The 19,548-nt window shown below is 40.1% G+C and overlaps 1 protein-coding gene across 1 annotated transcript in view; it reads right to left on the bottom strand.

Moving 5' to 3' along the window:
• TBCK (TBC1 domain containing kinase) overlaps nt 1–19,548 on the bottom strand; it is an 86,832-nt gene that overhangs the window by 29,010 nt on the left and 38,274 nt on the right. The window contains exons 10-20 of the mRNA XM_081020285.1: nt 17,846–17,994; nt 15,809–15,947; nt 14,297–14,396; nt 11,483–11,532; nt 10,673–10,802; nt 10,308–10,406; nt 9,003–9,065; nt 8,242–8,368; nt 7,542–7,592; nt 6,080–6,163; nt 2,138–2,223 (exon numbers count right to left, since the gene is read on the bottom strand). Of these exons, the coding sequence (XP_080876411.1) occupies nt 2,138–2,223; nt 6,080–6,163; nt 7,542–7,592; nt 8,242–8,368; nt 9,003–9,065; nt 10,308–10,406; nt 10,673–10,802; nt 11,483–11,532; nt 14,297–14,396; nt 15,809–15,947; nt 17,846–17,994 (1,078 nt within the window). The remainder of the gene's footprint in view (nt 1–2,137; nt 2,224–6,079; nt 6,164–7,541; nt 7,593–8,241; nt 8,369–9,002; nt 9,066–10,307; nt 10,407–10,672; nt 10,803–11,482; nt 11,533–14,296; nt 14,397–15,808; nt 15,948–17,845; nt 17,995–19,548) is intronic.

The raw sequence follows: 19,548 nt of genomic DNA, 5'->3' as shown, positions 1-19,548 counted from the left end.
GATGCATTGTTCTTAGTACACAGTGCCCCCTACCAACCTCCCTCAAGTATAACCAAGCGGCAGAGACTGCTACAAATTCTTACTGCAATATTCCCCCAAAGTTTTATCTTTAAGATGGACTTACAAATACTGTATGTCAAACAGAGCATGCCAATAATAAAGTACAACTAACAGTCAATACAGTAGGTTCCCAGATCTTTCAAAGTTTAACCCTCACAACAATCCTGTGAAGCAAATATTTTTATAGATTTCCCCTCCCCCCCCAGCTCAAAATAATTTGTGAACAGGGAATTGAATTGATCTCTAACTGCTTGCAGGCTTCCCATGAGCCTATGGCCTGGCAAAAAAAGAGAGGTTAAAATTGGGGGGAAACACCACTGACATTTGAGTTACACTTGAATCTTGTTCTAGGTCTATACTGTTTTAGTATTTTAACTTTTGAGCATTTTAAGGTATGGTTGTGAAATTTTCTTGACTTTATTATCTTTTTGTAAACCGCTTTGAGGTTTTTTGTTTTTCCATCAAATAGTAGTGTATAAATCTTAGAATATAAGTAGGTCAGTCTACCTGACACCAAGTCAAATGTAATGTAACTCATCACTGCTAGATCAGTTGCCCCCCTTTGAATGTTCCATGTTACTGGTGGGAGAGAAGGCATGATTAACCAGCACACCCTCTTTCTCTTACTGCTGGGTTTTACATGGGTGGGTTACATATTCCACTCCTTTGCAGCAGACCTGAAAGCGGATCAAGACATGTGTTTCACTCAACCTTGCTCTCTTGCTGCTTCCATATAAAGTAAATGTGGTGTGGACGCCATTGTAATATGCAAAACCTCAATTCTGTGATGTATTTGTGTGTTTTGATGGTACTTACGGCACATCTGTAATTTTAAAAAATTGGCCCAAAAGCTTGATTAAAGGACAAAAAATTGACACTAGTGTCCTCTCAAATAACAATTAGCTGTACCATCATTACACAAACTTAGCAGCAATACTTTTTTGTTAAGCACTTGTAATTAGCTAGGTGCTAAGTTACTTGCAGGTGAATAAAATCAAAGCTTTTGGTAGCCACTTTCTTAAGTGGTTACCAAGTAGACACAGCCAGAACCTATAATTAATGGCAAATCAAAACTGTGACTGAATAATTTAAACATACAAGTTCATGTTTTGGTAGTAAGGATCCTTTAGGTTAAGAGATTATTGTTTTCATGTCAGAATTACACAGGAAATATGGACATTTTCATAACACAGTGTAAGATTTTATAAAATGTATACAATAGTTATTGTTCGGTGTTGTTGTTTTTAAGAAACCCTGCTCACTTTTCGCCACATAATACTTCAGGCAGACATTGTGACCAATAACAATACTTGCTGCTCAGTAGTGTTCAAGACTCTATTCAAGAGCTCTATAATATAAAAACAAATGGCAGAGTGGCAAGAAATAATCTCTTGCACAGCAGGAACCTGGAAGATTTATCAGTGTTCAATTTGATAGGATTAGTACTCAAGCATGAAAATCTGGTTCAGATCACTGCTGAAGTGCATATGCTTCAACCTAGATAGATCCTGATGAGTCGCCGGTATCAATTTTATTTTCCAAGTGACACACGCAGCTCCTATTAAGCTTATTGTAGGATAGCAAACCCATTTGTATGGAAAATACAGTTTTGCAGATAGCTTGTTTTCCATGTAATTATATACTCTCCCCATATACTCTTCTTCAGACTGTAAACCTCCTTGCATCAAGAACTGAGCACGTACATGGGAAGGTGAACTCCCAGGAAATTCTGCTTGCAGACTTTGAACATAACTGCAATTCAAATGCTTCTACATAGACGTCAACACTACTCAGAGTAGAGCCACTTAAATCAATGAACGTGGCTAAGTCAGAGCCATTAATTACTCTGATTAAAATTTAGCTGAATTCCACCACACTATACTGATTTGACAGTGATAGCATGTTAAGTGGTACAACACCAACTAATTGCACTGGCAGCTCCTATCAGGTTCTGAAGGTTTCTTGCATCAAATTTGTTTTGGGTTCTGATATGCGGAAACAAACCTTTGAGACTGACCCCACTTTCCCTTTCCCTACTGCTATTTATTAAAAACGCACAAGAAGCATTTCCACTTACATCTGGAATGAAGCCAATTTCGTTGAGATGGTTACTCAGCTCGGGGTCATGGAATGCAATCATCTGGGAGAAAACTGTCAGGTATTCTGGAAGAGCGATAGAAAAGGAAAGACATATTAGAAAACCTTTCACTCGGAATTTAGGCCTTAGGGATCAGAAACTAAGTCTGCTTGGTGGAATCCCCTATTACAAAGAGAACACAAGGAAACAAGCTCAAAATATTTACTATAAGTGACCTGCAATCACATCAATATTATGGTTCATTATTTCTTCCCTTCCCTTAAAAGAAGGGGAAAAGGGGGGGAACACAAACATTGCAGTAGATTTTGTACATATGTGCAGTTTGTATGTACATGATTTCCGTATGCATACATTTTACATCCTCTTTAATAGGACAACATTAAACACTTTGACATGCTGTTAGAAAGTTTACTTCAGATGTTAAAAATAATTTACTTTTAATCTGTGCTTGCCAGGTGTGTGATTATGATGGTATTTGTGACGGTAGCGAGCAGCAGTTTATGGCCATCTGTTTTATACCAATCATAAAGGATCATTGAACATATTTATGGTGCTTGATATTTTGATCTCCTGGTTTCTATGTAGCACTTCCAATAAAATATTAGTGTATCTTCTCATAAGATCAGTGTTTTTTACAAACCAGGTTTTGCGTTTGTTGCTACAGTCAATTGATGCTCAGTCCATCAGTTGTAGGAGCCATACTGGACCAGATCGAAGGTCTATCTAGTCCAGCATCCTGTTCTCTCAGTGGTCCACCAGATGCCAATGGGAAGACCATAAGCAGGATGTGACCACAATAGCACCCTGCTACTTACGGCTAATTAAATAATCCATGGCCTTTTAAACTGTAGGGAGTTACTGTTTTTGCTTGTCACCATTATGTATTTTTGTGTTTTTATACAGTAACCACCCTGTGATCCTCGGGTGAAAAGAAGTACTGTAAAGAAATTTAATAAATAAAATGAATTCTTACTTCTATTTTTGCCTCAGAGCTTTGGGGAGTACTTTTATTTTGGTATGAAAACCCACGTGATCCTTCAGTACTGCATTATCTCTAAGCCCCTGAAACGATCCTTAATTTATATACCTTTCTCCGAATGTAGTGTTAACATATTTACGTTCCTAATGAATTCACCAACAACAGGTAAAGTATTTAAAGCGACTAATCGCATAAACTCGGCTATGTGCTGATGAAAACAAATGTACAATTAGTTTCCTAAAAGCACATTTCTTTTCAAACAAGGGATTCGTGCCTTCAGTGGTTCTAGATGGATATGCTATACCTTGTTAAATACCATCTTTATTTGAACAGCAAGGCTCATAAAATATAATTGCTTTGTGGGATTACATGGTTAATTAAGTGTCTATTGAAGGCACATGTCTTTCCATGAAAATCTATTGACTGGGATCAGCCAAACAGCACTAGCTTAGATGATACAAATTATTCCTTCAGTATATTTTAGCTGTAAACTTTCAACAGGTCTTGCATTCTCAAAATCTGAAAAAGCCTATACTAAGGCTGTGTGCGACACATCGACAAGAAAGTGGTGATACTATGCGTACCCCTCATCTTAAGGCTGACAGTTCCCATACTACAGACACCTTAAGAGTTAGGGGCTGTCAAAGACTTGCAACCAAAAGCGCATGGAGGCACTGATTTCTAAACTCATGCTTCAATGTGGGATCCATATACGAAGCAGTCACAATTTTGTGCAATAACAAGTCACACTTCTTTGAACTACTGTAATCACGTATGTTTAGCCACAAGAAGTACTGGTGATTCATACAATCAGCGTCTCCATGTGACGCTGGCTGGATTGTGAACCTATCAATAGTCCAAATTTATTTTGAAGGCCACTGTGTGGGGCTGATGCCTTTACGAACCACCCCTTGAATATTCAGGGGTTTAGGAACAGTCACTCACGGGTTTTCTAACAAAGCACCACTGTGGCCTCCTGAAACCTGTATCAATTTCTATATATTGTAAAAGACTCATAAAAGACTGCCATTTTTTATTTCAAGTGGTGCAAATACAGTGGTACCTCGGGTAACATACGCTTCAGGTTACATACACTTCAGGTTACAGACTCTGCTAACCCAGAAATATTACCTCGGGTTAAGTACTTTGCTTCAGGATGAGAACAGAAATTGTGCTCCGGCGGCGCGGCAGCAGCAGGAGGCCCCATTAGCTAAAGCGGTGCTTCAGGTTAAGAACAGTTTCAGGTTAAGAATGGACCTCCGGAACAAATTAAGTACTTAACCCAAGGTACCACTGTACCATGAGTAGACTAAATGTCTGGGAGGAGGGACACTTCCAAATATAAAGTTTTCCATTTACAAAACTAGTTTCTTTCATCCTTTAAACATCTCTAAGCTTTTATGAAAGCGTATAGAGCAGGAAGTTCTTAAGTTGTTTACCCGTACAATTAAATTACAGTTCTATTATCTAACCTTAAAGCATGCTATTTCCAAACTAAACAGGGGTTTTTTTTATCTTCTGTTATTTCCGTTTCTGTTTTTTTTTAAAAAAATACTAGTCCCATCAACTTTATTCCTTTGTAGAATACTTAAACACACACAGGTCTATTTTCCTTCCAGAAATGAGACATAGATTGTGTTTGCACTGAAGGTTTTTTCTTGTCACCCTGTGTAGTCGGTGACCACACCTCATCTTGTCTTGCTATTTGCATTACAGTTTCAACAGCTTCTAAGTGCCAAGAGCCATGAGGGTATTTCTCTTTTGTTCCAGACTGAGCTACGGATATATTTTTCAGGAATTTTCAAAAGGCACCATAAGCGTCTGACTTTAAAAGAAGTCGTTTGGATCTGCTACATGTGCCATGTCTATATTTTCTCCAATTTATTTCATATGCAGGAAAGAAGCACAAGCTGCTGGGGAGGGAGAAAGCTCTACCTTTGAGGAAAAGTCAGCACCAGAGTACTGTATGTATTTTGCACACACTAGGAGTCAGGTTCAATCGCCAGTTAAAAGGGTCACAAGGTATCAATGTTAGAAAAGAACCTCTGCCTAAGGAAGAGTAATGAAGATACTACATGCACAATAGCAGTTAAAATTGCTATAAATGAAACTGGAAATAATAAAAAGTGCGTTAATTAAATCTGCGTTGATCTAACAAGCTGCTAAGCCTAAATTTTAACAAACTCTTGCATCTCATCCTCTTTTAAAGCCATCCAAGTTGCGTGACCATCACTGTTTCATGTAGGAGTGAGTTCCACAATTTAATTATGTGATGCGTGAAGAATTATGTTCTTTTGTCTGTCCCGAGTCTTTGAACATTCAGCCTCAGTGGACATCCTTGAGCTCTAGTGGTATGAGAGAGGAAGTAAAGCTTTCCCCACGGTATAAGCTTTTAGTGGGTCTGTTCTGAAGAGAACGTGGTTGAATACCACCCAGAATCTGATGGAGATGATCAGAACCATACTAACAAATATCAGTCACATATTACCCAATATATCCTCTAAGTCAGGGCTGTCCAAGTTTTTTAGAGGGAAGCTCCAGCGACTGAGCAGGATTGAGCAGGGGCATCCCGCAATCGACCAGTAGATTGCGACCGACCTGTTGGACAGCCCTGCTCTAAGTCATACTTGGAGCAAAACCATTGAAATAAGTGGATTTAAGTTACTTCTTGATTGATTTCAATTGATCTAATTTAAGTATGGCTAACATCTAACAATCACCCTATACTGTTATAATATATTAACAAGAGAGGCGTTGAAGATGATGTACAGTGTGGAGACAGAGTGGACCCACTAAAATTAATGAACATGACTAAGTTAGGTCCATTAATTTCAATGGTCTACTCTCAGTTAAAATTTAGTTGAATACCTCCCTATACATGTAAAGCTATATAAGACCTATCAAGGCAGACTTCTAAAAAGGAGGTTCAACAGAAAACCTACCTTGAATCACATGAGAATTGTCTTTCAGAAAGAAGTTATACAGGTATTTTGGAATAAAGGCAGACATACAGGCATAGGCCAGGGCTTTAAAAAAGAAGAGGAGATCATTAGGAAAAGATAACATTATTACTGTTACAGTAAAATTACACTTTATTTCATAAGCTACATTGTGAATGCGAAAGGCTCCTGTAATTTTAAAAACATTTGCAAAAATTAGCAACTACCCATGAAAAAAAGAGGGTTGGGTCTTGCGTAAAGCATGCAGAAGTCACTTTCCCACCCTCCCCTTTCCCCAGCAAACCCCTGAAAATTCTCTTCCAAAGATAAGACCTCTGCTTGTGTACAGCACCTCCTCTGATTTTCAGAGACCCTCCCCACCTATACCACACTCCCATAACCCACCCCAGTCAGAAGTGAGAAGGCTTACAAAGGGGAGATGCCAGAAGTAGGTGGGCAATCGGTTTCTGCTAGAACATTTCCCTGCATTTTTCCAAGCCAGGGCACCAGCAAGTGTATCAGGGACCTGACAAAGGGGCACCTATATTAACACATATAAAGGTAAAGGGACCCCTGACCATTAGGTCCAGTCGTGGCCGACTCTGGGGTTGCGGCGCTCATCTCGCTTTATTGGCCGAGGGAGCCGGCGTACAGCTTCTGGGTCATGTGGCCAGCATGACTAAGCCGCTTCTGGCGAACCAGAGCAGCGCACAGAAACACTGTTTACCTTCCCGCCAGAGCGGTACCTATTTATCTACTTGCACTCTGACGTGCTTTCGAACTGCTAGGTTGGCAGGAGCAGGGACCGAGCAAGGGGGATTCGAACCGCCGACCTTCTGATCGGCAAGTCCTAGGCTCTGTGGTTTAACCCACAGCACCACCCGCATCCTTATTAACATACATATAACACATATAATAGCCTTCTTCACGTACATAAAGCACCCAACTATGTTCCGTAATGAATTTCGCATCAGATCAACACAGGATGTAGTGGAAGCGATTAGCAATGTTCCCGAGCCGTATGATCTCTGTACAATGCATCTACACAAACATTCTTTTGATGGTGAATGACTGGTTGACTGTATTTTTATGCTGCTTTCTATGTAATGAATACCAAAGCGGCTTAAAAAGAATAAGCAACAATGGCATAACAAAGCATCAGAAGTACAGCAGAAATCATGTGCATATTCTCATGTTAGCAACAGCAATCCAAGTGGAAAAGTTATGCTAGTATGCAATGAACCAGCTGGTTCTCATGTTGCTGAAATCCCTACATTACCGGTGAACCACGGAAGCCAGGTATGAGGGAGCAGTTGTGACAATATTATATGAGACATCCTGTCTATGTAGTTTCTGGAGTTCAGCGCATGCAGGAACTATTTACAGGATGAGGAGAGATGAGAGATGGGAAATAGCAGACATCTCGTCTGGAGAGAACAACAAACTAAGAGTGGAAAATGCTTACCTTCATTGTTGAAATTCAAGTATAAGAACGGCGCACAAAGGGAGTCAAGACCTACAAGGGACGAAAACAAATGAAAGCACCAATGATGTTAATGTGATTTGCCAGATATTACGCAGTCCTCAGTTTTACTTCACTCACCCCAACACAGCCATATGCTCTGTATAGAGAATGTGCATATTTTTTCAAGTGTTTCTCGCATGAAGCAATATGCATTTGCCTCAAAAAAGCATAATGTGTGAAGCGATCCTGAAGTAAAATTTATTTTACTTGTCTGTCCCCCCCCCCCCGCCCCACTTCTGTAATGTCCACCAACTGCAGAAAAACTCCAGGTATATTACATTCTATAAATCAATACTTAAAGGTGTAATTGAGATGCTGATCATTACTCTGTTTAGCTACAATTTATTCACTATGTGGAAATAATCTAACTGATATTTTAAAGCACAGCATGAAAACAACAGAAGAATCAACAATTCTTAATTCCATGAAAATTCACAAAACTTGGGTTTGTTTTTTTAAAGCCAACAGATTGAATTACTGCATTTCTTATATCTAAAGCTAAATATATATATATATATATGTTGTTGTGGTTTATTCTACAGCACAGAAAGAAAACGTAAAATATGGCCCTGATTGCTTAAGTAAATTTAAGATTAAAAAAAATAATAATTCCTCAGCATAGTAAGTCAGCTGAACTAACCTTGCCAATATACAAGACCGGGATGCGAAACTACCCATGCTTTCAGTACCCGTCTAAATTTTGCGTGACCCTCCGGCGATGACAGTAATTCATCATACTGATGGCAGCGAGGAATGTCAACTTCAATCTACGATATAGGCAAGCACAGAAAAGGAGGGTGAGAGAAGTACTATAACAAAGCTCCAAAGTGGAATGTATGCTCAATTCCGCTCTGGGTTCGTAGAGTTCAAAGCAGGCATCTGTTTCCATCTGTTTTAGTCTCCCATACTAGTTCCAGGGTGGATCTGAGAATATGTCCTCCCAAAACTGCTGTTCTTTGCATATCACTGAATGGGAGAATGGAAGAAGTCATGGGAAATAAGGAAAGTGTTGTGCAAAAGCCACCTAAGAGAGCACCTAAGAGTGGTACCTCAGGTTACATACGCTTCAGGTTACATACGCTTCAGGTTACAGACTCCGCTAACCCAGAACTAGTACCTTGGGTTAAGAACTTTGCTTCAGGATGAGAACAGAAATCGTGATCCAGCAGTGCGGTGGCAGCAGGAGGCCCCATTAGCTACAGTAGTGCTTCAGGTTAAGAACAGTTTCAGGTTAAGAACGGACCTATGGAACGAATTAAGTACTTAACCCGAGGTACCACTGTACATTGTGAAGGGTTTTGTGTGCCAGAAAGTTTATTTTATTATCTGTCCAATAATTAAGTTGTACTTGAACGTATTTTCATAATTTCACAGGTGATCATATGAAAAGAAGACTCTTACTTGTCTATCTGTAGGAATTGGAGTGTCCTTGTCAATAGCGTCATACTTTGCTTGAATGTCACCCTAAAATCCATAAGACATCAAAGCGGTAAGAACCTACATGCGCAACTGAACTCATCGCTAGAATTAATGCTACATATGCGGCACTAACAGAAATGCCAGCAAAACTCATTCATGCAGGGTTCTGACAGGAGTTTTGGCAAGTGGTCCAAATTATTCTCTGGTTCAGATGGAGTGCTCTCCCTGCCCATCACCCAAACACTTCTCTCGGAACAATGCACAATTCTTTAACTAAAATACAGTGGTACCTCGCAAGACGAATGCCTCGCAAGACAAAAAACTCGCTAGACGAAAGGGTTTTTTGTTTTTTGAGCTGCTTCGCAAGACGATTTTCCCTATGGGTTTGCTTCGCAAGACGGAAACGTCTTGCAAGTTTGTTTCCTTTTTCTTAACACCGTTAATACAGTTGCGACTTGACTTCGAGGAGCAACTCATAGAACGCGGTGTGGTAGCCTTTTTAGAGGTTTTTAAAGACTTTGGTGATTTTTGAAGCTTTTCCAAAACTTTCCCGACACCGTGCTTCGCAAGACGAAAAAAATCGCAAGACGACAAAACTCGCGGAACGAATTAATTTCGTCTTGCGAGGCACCACTGTACAGTAACAAACTACGATTTCATGGCCACAGGCTGTTTTCGGACACATGTGACCCTGTGTGGATGTCAAAACTAGGACAAGCACACCATATGGCCATGCTCCCCCCCCCCCCACAATGCATATTGCCTGGAACTGGGCAAAGTATCTTTTGATCCAGAACTTTACCCCACTCCAAACACAAAAAGACTGAATGCTGAGAAGTGGAGTGGGAGAAAGGCAAGACTATACTTGATTGGGACTGGTGGTGTTAGGGAGAGAATGAGGGGGCGGCGTTCTGCATTAAATGATTGCAACCATATTGTGAGCCGTTTTGGGCACATTTCTGTGAAAATGCGGTATAAAAACTGGAATAATAAATGCTCTGCCCCTCCCCAGAAACAGGATTCAAGAGTAAGGAAGGGCTATTTCCTCATCAAGCCGTATCTTGCATGTATGTTTATGCCCGCATATCCCACTGAATGGTTTTCCTTTCCCCCAACTAAGCCTGCTCTTGTATCTCTCTGTGTGTAGGAGTGGGGAGGTTGGGCAAAACATTATTCAGCTATCTCTCAGGGAAACTGCAGTCATTGCACAGTTATTATAAGCAGCCTCTGCAGTTTGCAATTAAGAATCTCTCTCTCTTTCTCTCTCTTTCTCGCTTTCATTCTTACCTCTACTCCAAGTAAGGCAGCCCACGTTAGACCTCTCATTAGTGGAGGAATGTCGACTCTGGCTTCTTTCCAAATTTGATTTTTTTTGTATGGATAGGCCTGGAGACAACATATCATTTTACAGGACTGGAAATACTTTCAAATTGCATCTTATATTTATATACTGTTTGAATCTATATCTTTTATAATAATATACACACAAACATGTACATCCATATACAGATTCTTAAGAAACACACCTGGTGTTGACGTCGAAAGATAAATGACTGAGACATATCTCACTGCAGGAAGCATTGAGGGCAAAATGAAGATATAAACACAGTATATGAGGGAAATTGTATACAAATTTTGTTAGTACTACGCACCTTCAGCAGCCTGTCAAAAAGGACAATTCTGTTTAGCTGGTATTCTGTATCCCGCTCTCGGATTATAAGAGGAAGATTAGCAGCAGCAGATAATTCATTATTACTGTTTGAATGGGGTATATTTGACTGGCTGAAAAGATAATAGAGGATGTGGTTGTGATTTATTTTATTTCTTTTGCCCCAATACACTGAATTAACTATAGAAGAAATTGGGAAAAGCTGAAGCAATTAAGATCATCATCACACACACTCAAAAGTGAAATCAATTCTCTTACTCTCTTATTCTAAATGGAGACAATCTCATAATTTATAAGTCAGAATACTTTTTTTTGCAATGATCAATAAATAACATGCTAGATAGAAATATATTACTAGCTCTGAACATCATACCTGTCTACTCAGCAGTTTTATTTAAAGCTGGGGGCTAATCTAATGAAAGCAAGTGTTTCTGTTCCCACAACAGAACCAAAAATGGATCAATGACTTCTGCTGCTTCACAATCCTGACCAGCGGGAAACATTCCAAAAATCTCAATGATCCAACAGTAAACAAATTGTTTAGAGCACTGACCTCTACTTTAAACTAGTATTTTCCTTCTGATATGCCAGTCACACAGATCACCAAGAAATAGGCAGAGTGGACAGGAATACCATAGCCCAATGGATGCTACCCTTTTTTGACTCGAGGGCCACGTTCATCATTGGTCAACCCCTTGGGGGCCGCATTCCAGACTCACACATATTCCCACATGAGATGTTAGCCACCCCTAGTCTAAGATCTCAAAGAAAATGGCTTATTCTATGTACTTACTCATCTTCAAGCAATGGATAAAACGCTTCTCCACTGACATCTTTCAGCCTCTGTGGAAGGTCACAAAAACACTCAAAATTACATTCTGCATTTAATGTAAGGAAACAATTGTTGGAAATTTCCATTCCACCTTTAGTTGCTGACATGGAACTGTTGCGTGTCACATGTCTGTTTACATTCCAGCACAGTTTGCTGGGAACTTCCGTGGTGTATTGCTTTTGCTTTTGACTCTCTCTCTGAGGAGACGGAAAGAGAGACGACATGTTTCTTTTGTCCTGATTTATGCTTAATAAATCCGTAGCTTGTTAGTATGTTTCCACAAGCCTCATGCCTCTTCTGTTTGAGCAGTATGCTCTGCTGATATAGTGTGCTCAGGCTTTGAAGTTTGAGTTGCTGATTTACGTCGCACCAGAGGTCGGGGGTTCGTCATGGCTGGAAGGGCACGATCCAGCTGTGGGCTAGCCAGCTGGCATCTCGACCACCGAAAAATGCCGACAGCAACAATGACCATTTTGTCAAGTCAGTTATCTATTCCAGCCTTCCCTAACTTGGCGTTGTTCAGATGTTGAGACCTACAACTCCCAACAGCCCAAGCCAGCATGATCAGGGATGATGGATGAAAGCTCAAAAACATTTGGAGGGCACCAGATCTGAGAAGCCTAATCTACTCTGTGTTTATCTTGGACATGATTTCAAAATACTATCTTGCTTGTTTGAGCCTTCAGAAACAATTCTTGCTCATTTAGCCCTCAAAAAAGGGTCAAAAGAAACAAAATTAGCTATTTAAACAGGTGAAGGCATAGTACTAGCTATCCCTTAACCACAACTAAGGCTTGGGCCTGGGCTGTGAGATTGTGAAATCCCTCTAAAAGGATATTAGCCTTATCCTCTATGGATTTGCCTACCAAAGGCTGCAAGTTATTATATTCAAGTCATGATGAATATGTTACTTTCAGCTGGCATGCATCTGAATGCCGATTACTAGGAAACAACACACACACACACACACACACACAAACACACACACAAACAGAGAGAGAGAGGAAGAAGAATCCATTTCCTAAGTTCCTTAGGAAGCATGGATGGATGCCAACTGCAAATATAAGCCTGGTTAAGCCTGGTACTTTCAACATATTTAGCTTTGTTTACTAAACACAAGGAAAATAAACATGCTAAATTAGATCACTCGCTCGGGCATCAGAAAATGTTCTGATGCAACCTGAAAAACGTACACTGAAATAAAATAAATCAAATTAATAAAACTACTAAGGTGATGGTGGTCTTTTGAAGCTGCCAGGGCTCTGCTGCCTATAGCCCCAAAGATCAGGTGTTAAATTAACTTTAGTCTGGGGTGCAGCGTGATTAAGTTTAATATCACCTTTTGGACTATGTTCTTATACAATTCATGCCCTAGTCAGAAACTGCAGCACAATCTTCTCTTGGGATTTGCAGTGCAGTTTAAAACTCTTTACATCATGCAGCACTGATCCTCTTTTGATTACAGTCTATTCCAGCAGCAGGGCTTGGAGAATTCTAATTGCTAAAGAAAATCGTTCAGCTAATACTGCAAAGTTTGGCTAGGAGATTAGTGAGAGTCAGACCAGATCTTCCCCAAAGAGAAGGTTCTCTGTATTTAGCATATATATCAATTTCTACTGGCATTTCAATGTGAGGAAAAGCTCAGCGAAATAACAAAAGTCTTTTATTTGTTCAGATTTTTATGTGTTGATGAAAAACACAGAATGTCTGTTAATACACTAAACGAATGTTTTCATGTTTCCTTTTGTTGTTCATAAAATGACTTTTAATTTTTTTGTTCAAGTTACATATGGATTTATGTAAACACTTATATCCCACCCTGTTTGTTTTTTAAAAAAATGCATAAGGGAACTTAAAAATAAAAAGACCAAGAAGTAGAAGACATTCACAATAAAATTGAACACCACAAAGCCCAGCTCTACGAAGTCAAGAGTTCAAAATCATCAGATTGATATCAAATGGCTGTTGGGAGCGAAATTCTTTCAAGAAATTGTGAAAAACCATCAAAATGGACCTCCCAGTCAGGATCTGGAATACCCTATCACACAGTTTATGCAGATGAATTATGAACATTGTCAAACAAAATAACAAAAAATAGCATACAGATTTTTTTTGTTTTGTTTTAAATATCTTCGTGAATCTCCTAATTCTCTCCATACCCCCTCGGCTAGTAATGATTCAGAGCCCTGCAAATGTCAAACTGTTGCAGCAATGTTAAGAATACTCCATCTGATTCCCAAACATGGCAAACACATTTTATAAAAACTTAAGACCAAAATGAAGGAAAGTTCTAAGTCCGAGTTCAGTCTTATCTTAAACCGCTATGACAAGATGACTAAGTTACTGCATTCCAACAAAAGCAAATGAGTAAGTGAATTTGTAATTAAATAAATAGTGAAAATTTAATGGGAAAAAGTGAGGAGAAAAATGAGATGTGCTCATGTATTTTGAAAGCTCTGGGGGTAGATCCACTAAGTCATAGTCAGAGAAGATGCACTGAAATCAACAGACATGACTAACTTAAGACCACTGGCTCGGTTTGAGACACCCCTTTTCCTGCAAACATTTACATTATTGGTCAGGAAAATATATACGGTAAACTGCAAATATTTCAGCACATGGATAGCTCAGCTGGTTAGAGCGTGGTGCTGATAATACCAAGGTTGCAGGTTGCTATGTGGGACAGCTGCATATTCCTGTAATGCAAGGGGGTTGGATTAGATGATCATCAGAGTCCCTTCCAACTCTACAATTCTGTGATTCTATTATTCTTACGTTTCTGAGCTGGCAGAGGGAGAGAGTCACAGTTGTGTCGTCGAAAAGGAAGCTTCTATCCCGCCCTTGTCCAAAGCTCTCCCCATCCTCAAACAGAAAACTAGGAAGAAGGGAGGAAAAGTCACAGATCAAAATGATTTGAGAAGATAGGTTTTCTAAAGACATCTTTATATAGGTCCTTTTTTATATCTAAAGGTATATATCTATATAGGCACTAGAGGGACTGAATAATGGTGAATAAAATAGTGAATCAAACCCCAAAATTTCTACATTTAGTTTACATGAACCAATGCTGTTTGGGGGGAAAGGAAAATTTCTCCCAACCGCAATCCTTGTCTTGTTTCGAATGGGGATGCTTCTGTTTTATTTCCACTGGCATTTGATATAGATTGCATTTTGCTCGCCTTCAGATTTAGGGAAGTGATCTCATCTATTCCAATCTAAAGCTGGTCAGCAGCAGATACAGCTTGCACCTAAATGAAGTTTATTTGAGCTGAGCTGGGAATTTAAAGCAGAAGTTTAAACAGGAACAGAGCAAATTCTGCAAGCTAAAATAGGGATGAAAGTCACTGATGAGCAAGCCTTCATTTAAAAGAGCCTTTAAAAACAATGAAATTATGTGACCAACCCCAGGATTTGGAGACCAGCCATTGAATGGCAGGCAGGAATTGCCATTTCAGTTTCTCTCCCGCTCCCCCTTTTTAGGTTCCATATCATCTAGAGTCAACACTGATTTGGAGACATATTAAAGTACTGTATACATTGACTGGCAGCTCTCCAGGGATGCACAGAGATGTATTTCCTTGTCCTGCCTGTAGGGCCAGATTGAGACCTTTAGCGGCCTAAAACATATATGGTGCCTCCATAGATATCCAATTCAAAATATAAACTGTAAAATAACATTTTATTTTTTGAAACAATACACAACCTACAACAAGATGGAAACTAATGTTTATTTTCGTACACTTCCATTTTATTTATATTTGGAAAAGTTTCCTCCTACATTTTCTAATTGCAAAGCCTTTGATCAAAGCCTCAGAACTAATCTTACATAACACATCTACTTCTACACTTGGTAGAGATAAGGCATGCAGCCTGGCTTGTTGCAACAGCACAGCTTTTCTGCTGGTGTTTTGAATATACTTCAACTGAAAAAATGAATGCTCAGCTGAGCAATTTGTGACCATTCATGTTAAAAATCTGACAATGGAAAATTTATGTTGTGCCAGCCCCCTTCCCTTGATGCCCTAAGCGCGTGCTTATTTTGCTTAATGGTTAATCCAGCCCTGTCCACCTGGAGATACTAGGAATTGAACATTGGGATTTTGTGCAGGCAAAGTGTGTGCTCTGCTTTGGTTCTAAAGGATTGCATGGTGCTTGATAATGCGACTGTTTTTCAGACTCTGGACTTCTATTTCCCCCTTTAAAGCCACTTTCACTTCACTGTATCGTTTAACTTTTTTACTTCATGCTTCCATTCCTAAAATCTGGGGGTTTTTTTTTGTTTCTTACATGGGAAGAGTGCAGATGGGTGGTTTCGAATGAATGATTTCCTTGTTGACAAGCTCTTTCTCCAAGTCTCCTCCAGCCAAGCACCAGAGATAATAAACTTCTTCTATCGACCTTTCTGCTAGGTAATCAGAGTTTTCCTCTATTAACAGAAGCCAACAAAGACAGCATTATAAACTTTCCAGCAACTCTTTCAGTCCTCCTTCCCCCAGCACTGAAAACTCTGTTGTTGTTGCTGCTAGAAACAGAGTAATAGGTCTGAGGAGCAATTCTTCAGACCATGTTATTAGAGATAAACGATCTTCCCTTTGGAAGTGCTAGATGGAAAATCCCTGGGAAAACAAAAGCAGCTGGACAAACTATGGAGTCGATCGGGCAGGCGGGGACAGAATATCTCCATCTTTATTTGATAGCAGAAATGATATACACCAGGGAAACATTTATTAAATGCTTCATTACTTAAAAAAGGCTTCTCTCCTCTGGTTTAATGGGATGCAGTGACAGTAAATAACAGAACGCTTAATGTTCACTGAGTTCCTCTGAAAGTTGTGTGTGTTTCAATTTAACAACAATCTCGGACTAAAAGATAGCTGGGCAGAACAATCCTGTTGGGGCAAACAGAGGGAGAATTTGGAGCAACAGAACTGCCAGATCCAAAGTCCTGCTCAACCTGAATGGCTACAGCAGAAAGGGGAGGGACACTGTTGGAGGGGAAAATAAGCACGCTAGCTCCACAGCTTGAATATTTCACCTCCAGTACGTTTCCAAGCACAATTCAAAGTCTTGGTGCTAACCTTTAAAGCCCTAAACAGCCTCGGCCCATGATACCTGAAGGAGCGTCTCCACCCCCAACATTCAGCCCGGAGAGGGCCTTCTGGCGGTTCCCTCACTGTGAGAAGTGAGGTTACAGGGAACCAGGCAGAGGGCCTTCTCAGTAGTGGCACCCGCCCTGTGGAACACCCTCCCATCAGATGTCAAGGAAATAAACAACTATCGGACTTTTAGAAGACATCTGAAGGTAGCCCTGTTTAGGGAAGTTTTTAAAGTTTGATGTTTTATCATGTTTTAATATTCTGTTGGAAGCCTCCCAGAGTGGCTGGGGAGACCCAGCCAGATGGGTGTGGTATAAATATTATTATTATTATTATTATTATTATTATTACTCTACTGTTGCTGGGTATGTCTGAGGAGTGGAAGGATTTGGGATCACATGGACCAGAGAAGACAAAAGATCAGTGCAAAGAAGCTTGGAAAATCAAAAGGGAAAGCAGTTTTAAGCCAAAAACAAAAAAACCCTACCCAGATAGCCTTGCACACTTCTTCACTTTAAGACTACATAGTATTATGAACTAACGAAATTCTTTTTCTGGTTGTCATCTCCCTTCATGCACTAAAAGGCTTCTCCTGTCCATGTGAGGCTCCTGATTTAGTGAAAGTCCCTCATTGGCACGGGGAAGACAACCTTGGCCGATTTCCCTCCTTCCCATATTGTTCCTGAGGGTCCACCCTCAACCCTCCAGAACAGTGTGGGAAGTGCTTCTGGGGGATGTAAAGGGAAAATCAGCAAATGTTCCCTCCTCCCCTTCTGCTGACAGGGATGCTCCCATTGGAAGAAATGACATCTGGATCCAACTCATTTTTTTTAATTTATTGGAGAATCCTGCAATTGCAGACTGCTGGACAGAGAGCTTTGAACAGGGTGGCTTTGAACAAATTGCTATTTTGTGATCTGACTTGCCTCACAGGATTGTTGTAGAATTAAAGTGGGGGTCATCTAACATATGTTGTTGAAGGAAACCCAAGATTTTGATACAATTTTCCAAATTCACCTACCACTTTGCAAGATATATTCTGCCACCAAACCAATGGTGCCTAAAGACGTACTGTACATGCTCACAATATTCCTCAACAACCAGAAAACATTCACACAGAAATACACATTATGTCGACAGCCTGCAGACTGAAAATTTGCCAATGATGACAAATTATATATTAGATCATAATTAAGCCTAGACTTTAAATCTGTTACCTCATTTTTACCTTTAAACAGCTGGCTAATATCCTCAGGAAGAGTTAAGTTAGCACATCTTAAAGTGGGTGAGAAAAGGCTGGAAGGTTTGTGGAAGGCTGGGTATAAAGATGAGATTTCACTAAACACAAGGTCATTCAGTAACCTGTCAGGAGTAAGTCTAAGGAAAAAGAAAAAGGAAGGAGGGGGGTGAATCAAATCTCTTTTGGAAATCAGCTGTTTTGAAAATACACTCTTGAAAATCCAAATGTAAATTGGATGTGGTACAATGTGCACTTTTTTGCTTTATTTAAGAACTCGTGCAACTTTCCTGCTGTGTTTCTTAATTATTATTATTATTTATTAAATTTGCATACCACCCTATCTGTAGGTTCTCAGGGCAGTTCACAACATAAAATTACAATATAAAAATCCATAATACAGAAAACAAATAATTAAAACCATTAACAATGCTAACGTATGCAAACTAATACACTTAACAATTGAAACAGCAATTTAAAATATTGCCGTCCCTTCAAAAGCACTGATCTTACCCATGGGTAGGCAAACTAAGGGCCAGGAGCTGGATTTGGCCCAATCGCCTTCTAAATCCAGCCCGTGGACAGTCCGGGAATCAGCGTGTTTTTACATAAGTAGAATGTGTCCTTTTATTTAAAATGCATCTCTGGGTTATTTATGGGGCATAGGAATTCGATCATATTTCCCCCCCCAAAAATATAGTCTGGCCCCCCACAAGGTCTGAGGGACAGTGGACCGGCCCCCTGCTGAAAAAGTTTGCTGACCCCTGATCTTACCACAAAGAGGCTGGCCCATGCCCTCATTCCATCCCTGAAGTGCTGCCCCCCCAAGGCACAAACTCTTTGGTGTCTCCCTTTGGGTGGTGGCCCCGTCCCCAAGACAGGCTTTATAGAGCTGGCCCAGAAGCTGGGGCAGCAGATGTTACCAAATGCTGCCTGTCTTCATAGGGTCCTTGCCCCTAAGCTACTCTCAGCAGCTGCAAGTCCAGGCAGATGGAAGTCCCCAGGCAGCAGCTGCAGGCAGGTCCAGGCACCTCAGTGCATTCAGTGAGGCTTAATCCATGGATGCATTATTTCTTTTGTTTTTCTCCCAATTAGCAGTTTAATGTCTCCATTGTATTCTTTTCTTTTTTGTAGCTAGGCTATAAAAATAATTACCAACCACAATGTTTTGCAACTGTGTTACCTTCTAAAAATACAGCCAGCCCTCAAGCTACAATCAGTTGCTTGTTTGTGCATTTAACTACTTAGGTGAAGTTATGCCCCACAACAGCAATTTCCATGAACATGAATTTCTGTTTCAGCGCCTCCAATTTACTGGAGTCGCTCCTGAGATACTGAATATCTTTCCTCCTAGCATACAACATTGCTTATGCGATCACTCTTATGAGCTGTGAAATAGGGCTAATCGTAGCATGTGAAGTGGCCCGTGAATTAAGCTTATGTCTAAAACGCTTGGAAGAAAAACAATTAAGAATACCATAAGTTGCTACAGCAAATTGTATTTTAAATTCTCCATAACTTTCATACCTCCTCATCCAGTTTACGCCAAACACACACAAGCTTCTGCCTGCTGTTTTTTACCTACTTGTAGAACTACACCTTTTAACGCCTGATGGGCACATGCCTTGGGTATGATTATCGACAAGAGCACTGAACATTTATTTAAGCAAAGAGGGGAAGGGACCGTGATTGAA

Source organism: Podarcis pityusensis (assembly GCF_964106645.2).
Source record: "Podarcis pityusensis genome assembly, chromosome: 9".
NCBI classification, from domain to species: domain Eukaryota; kingdom Metazoa; phylum Chordata; class Lepidosauria; order Squamata; family Lacertidae; genus Podarcis; species Podarcis pityusensis.
The sequence above is the reverse complement of the archived record's forward strand: the minus strand, read 5'-3'. Positions and strand labels throughout refer to the sequence as shown.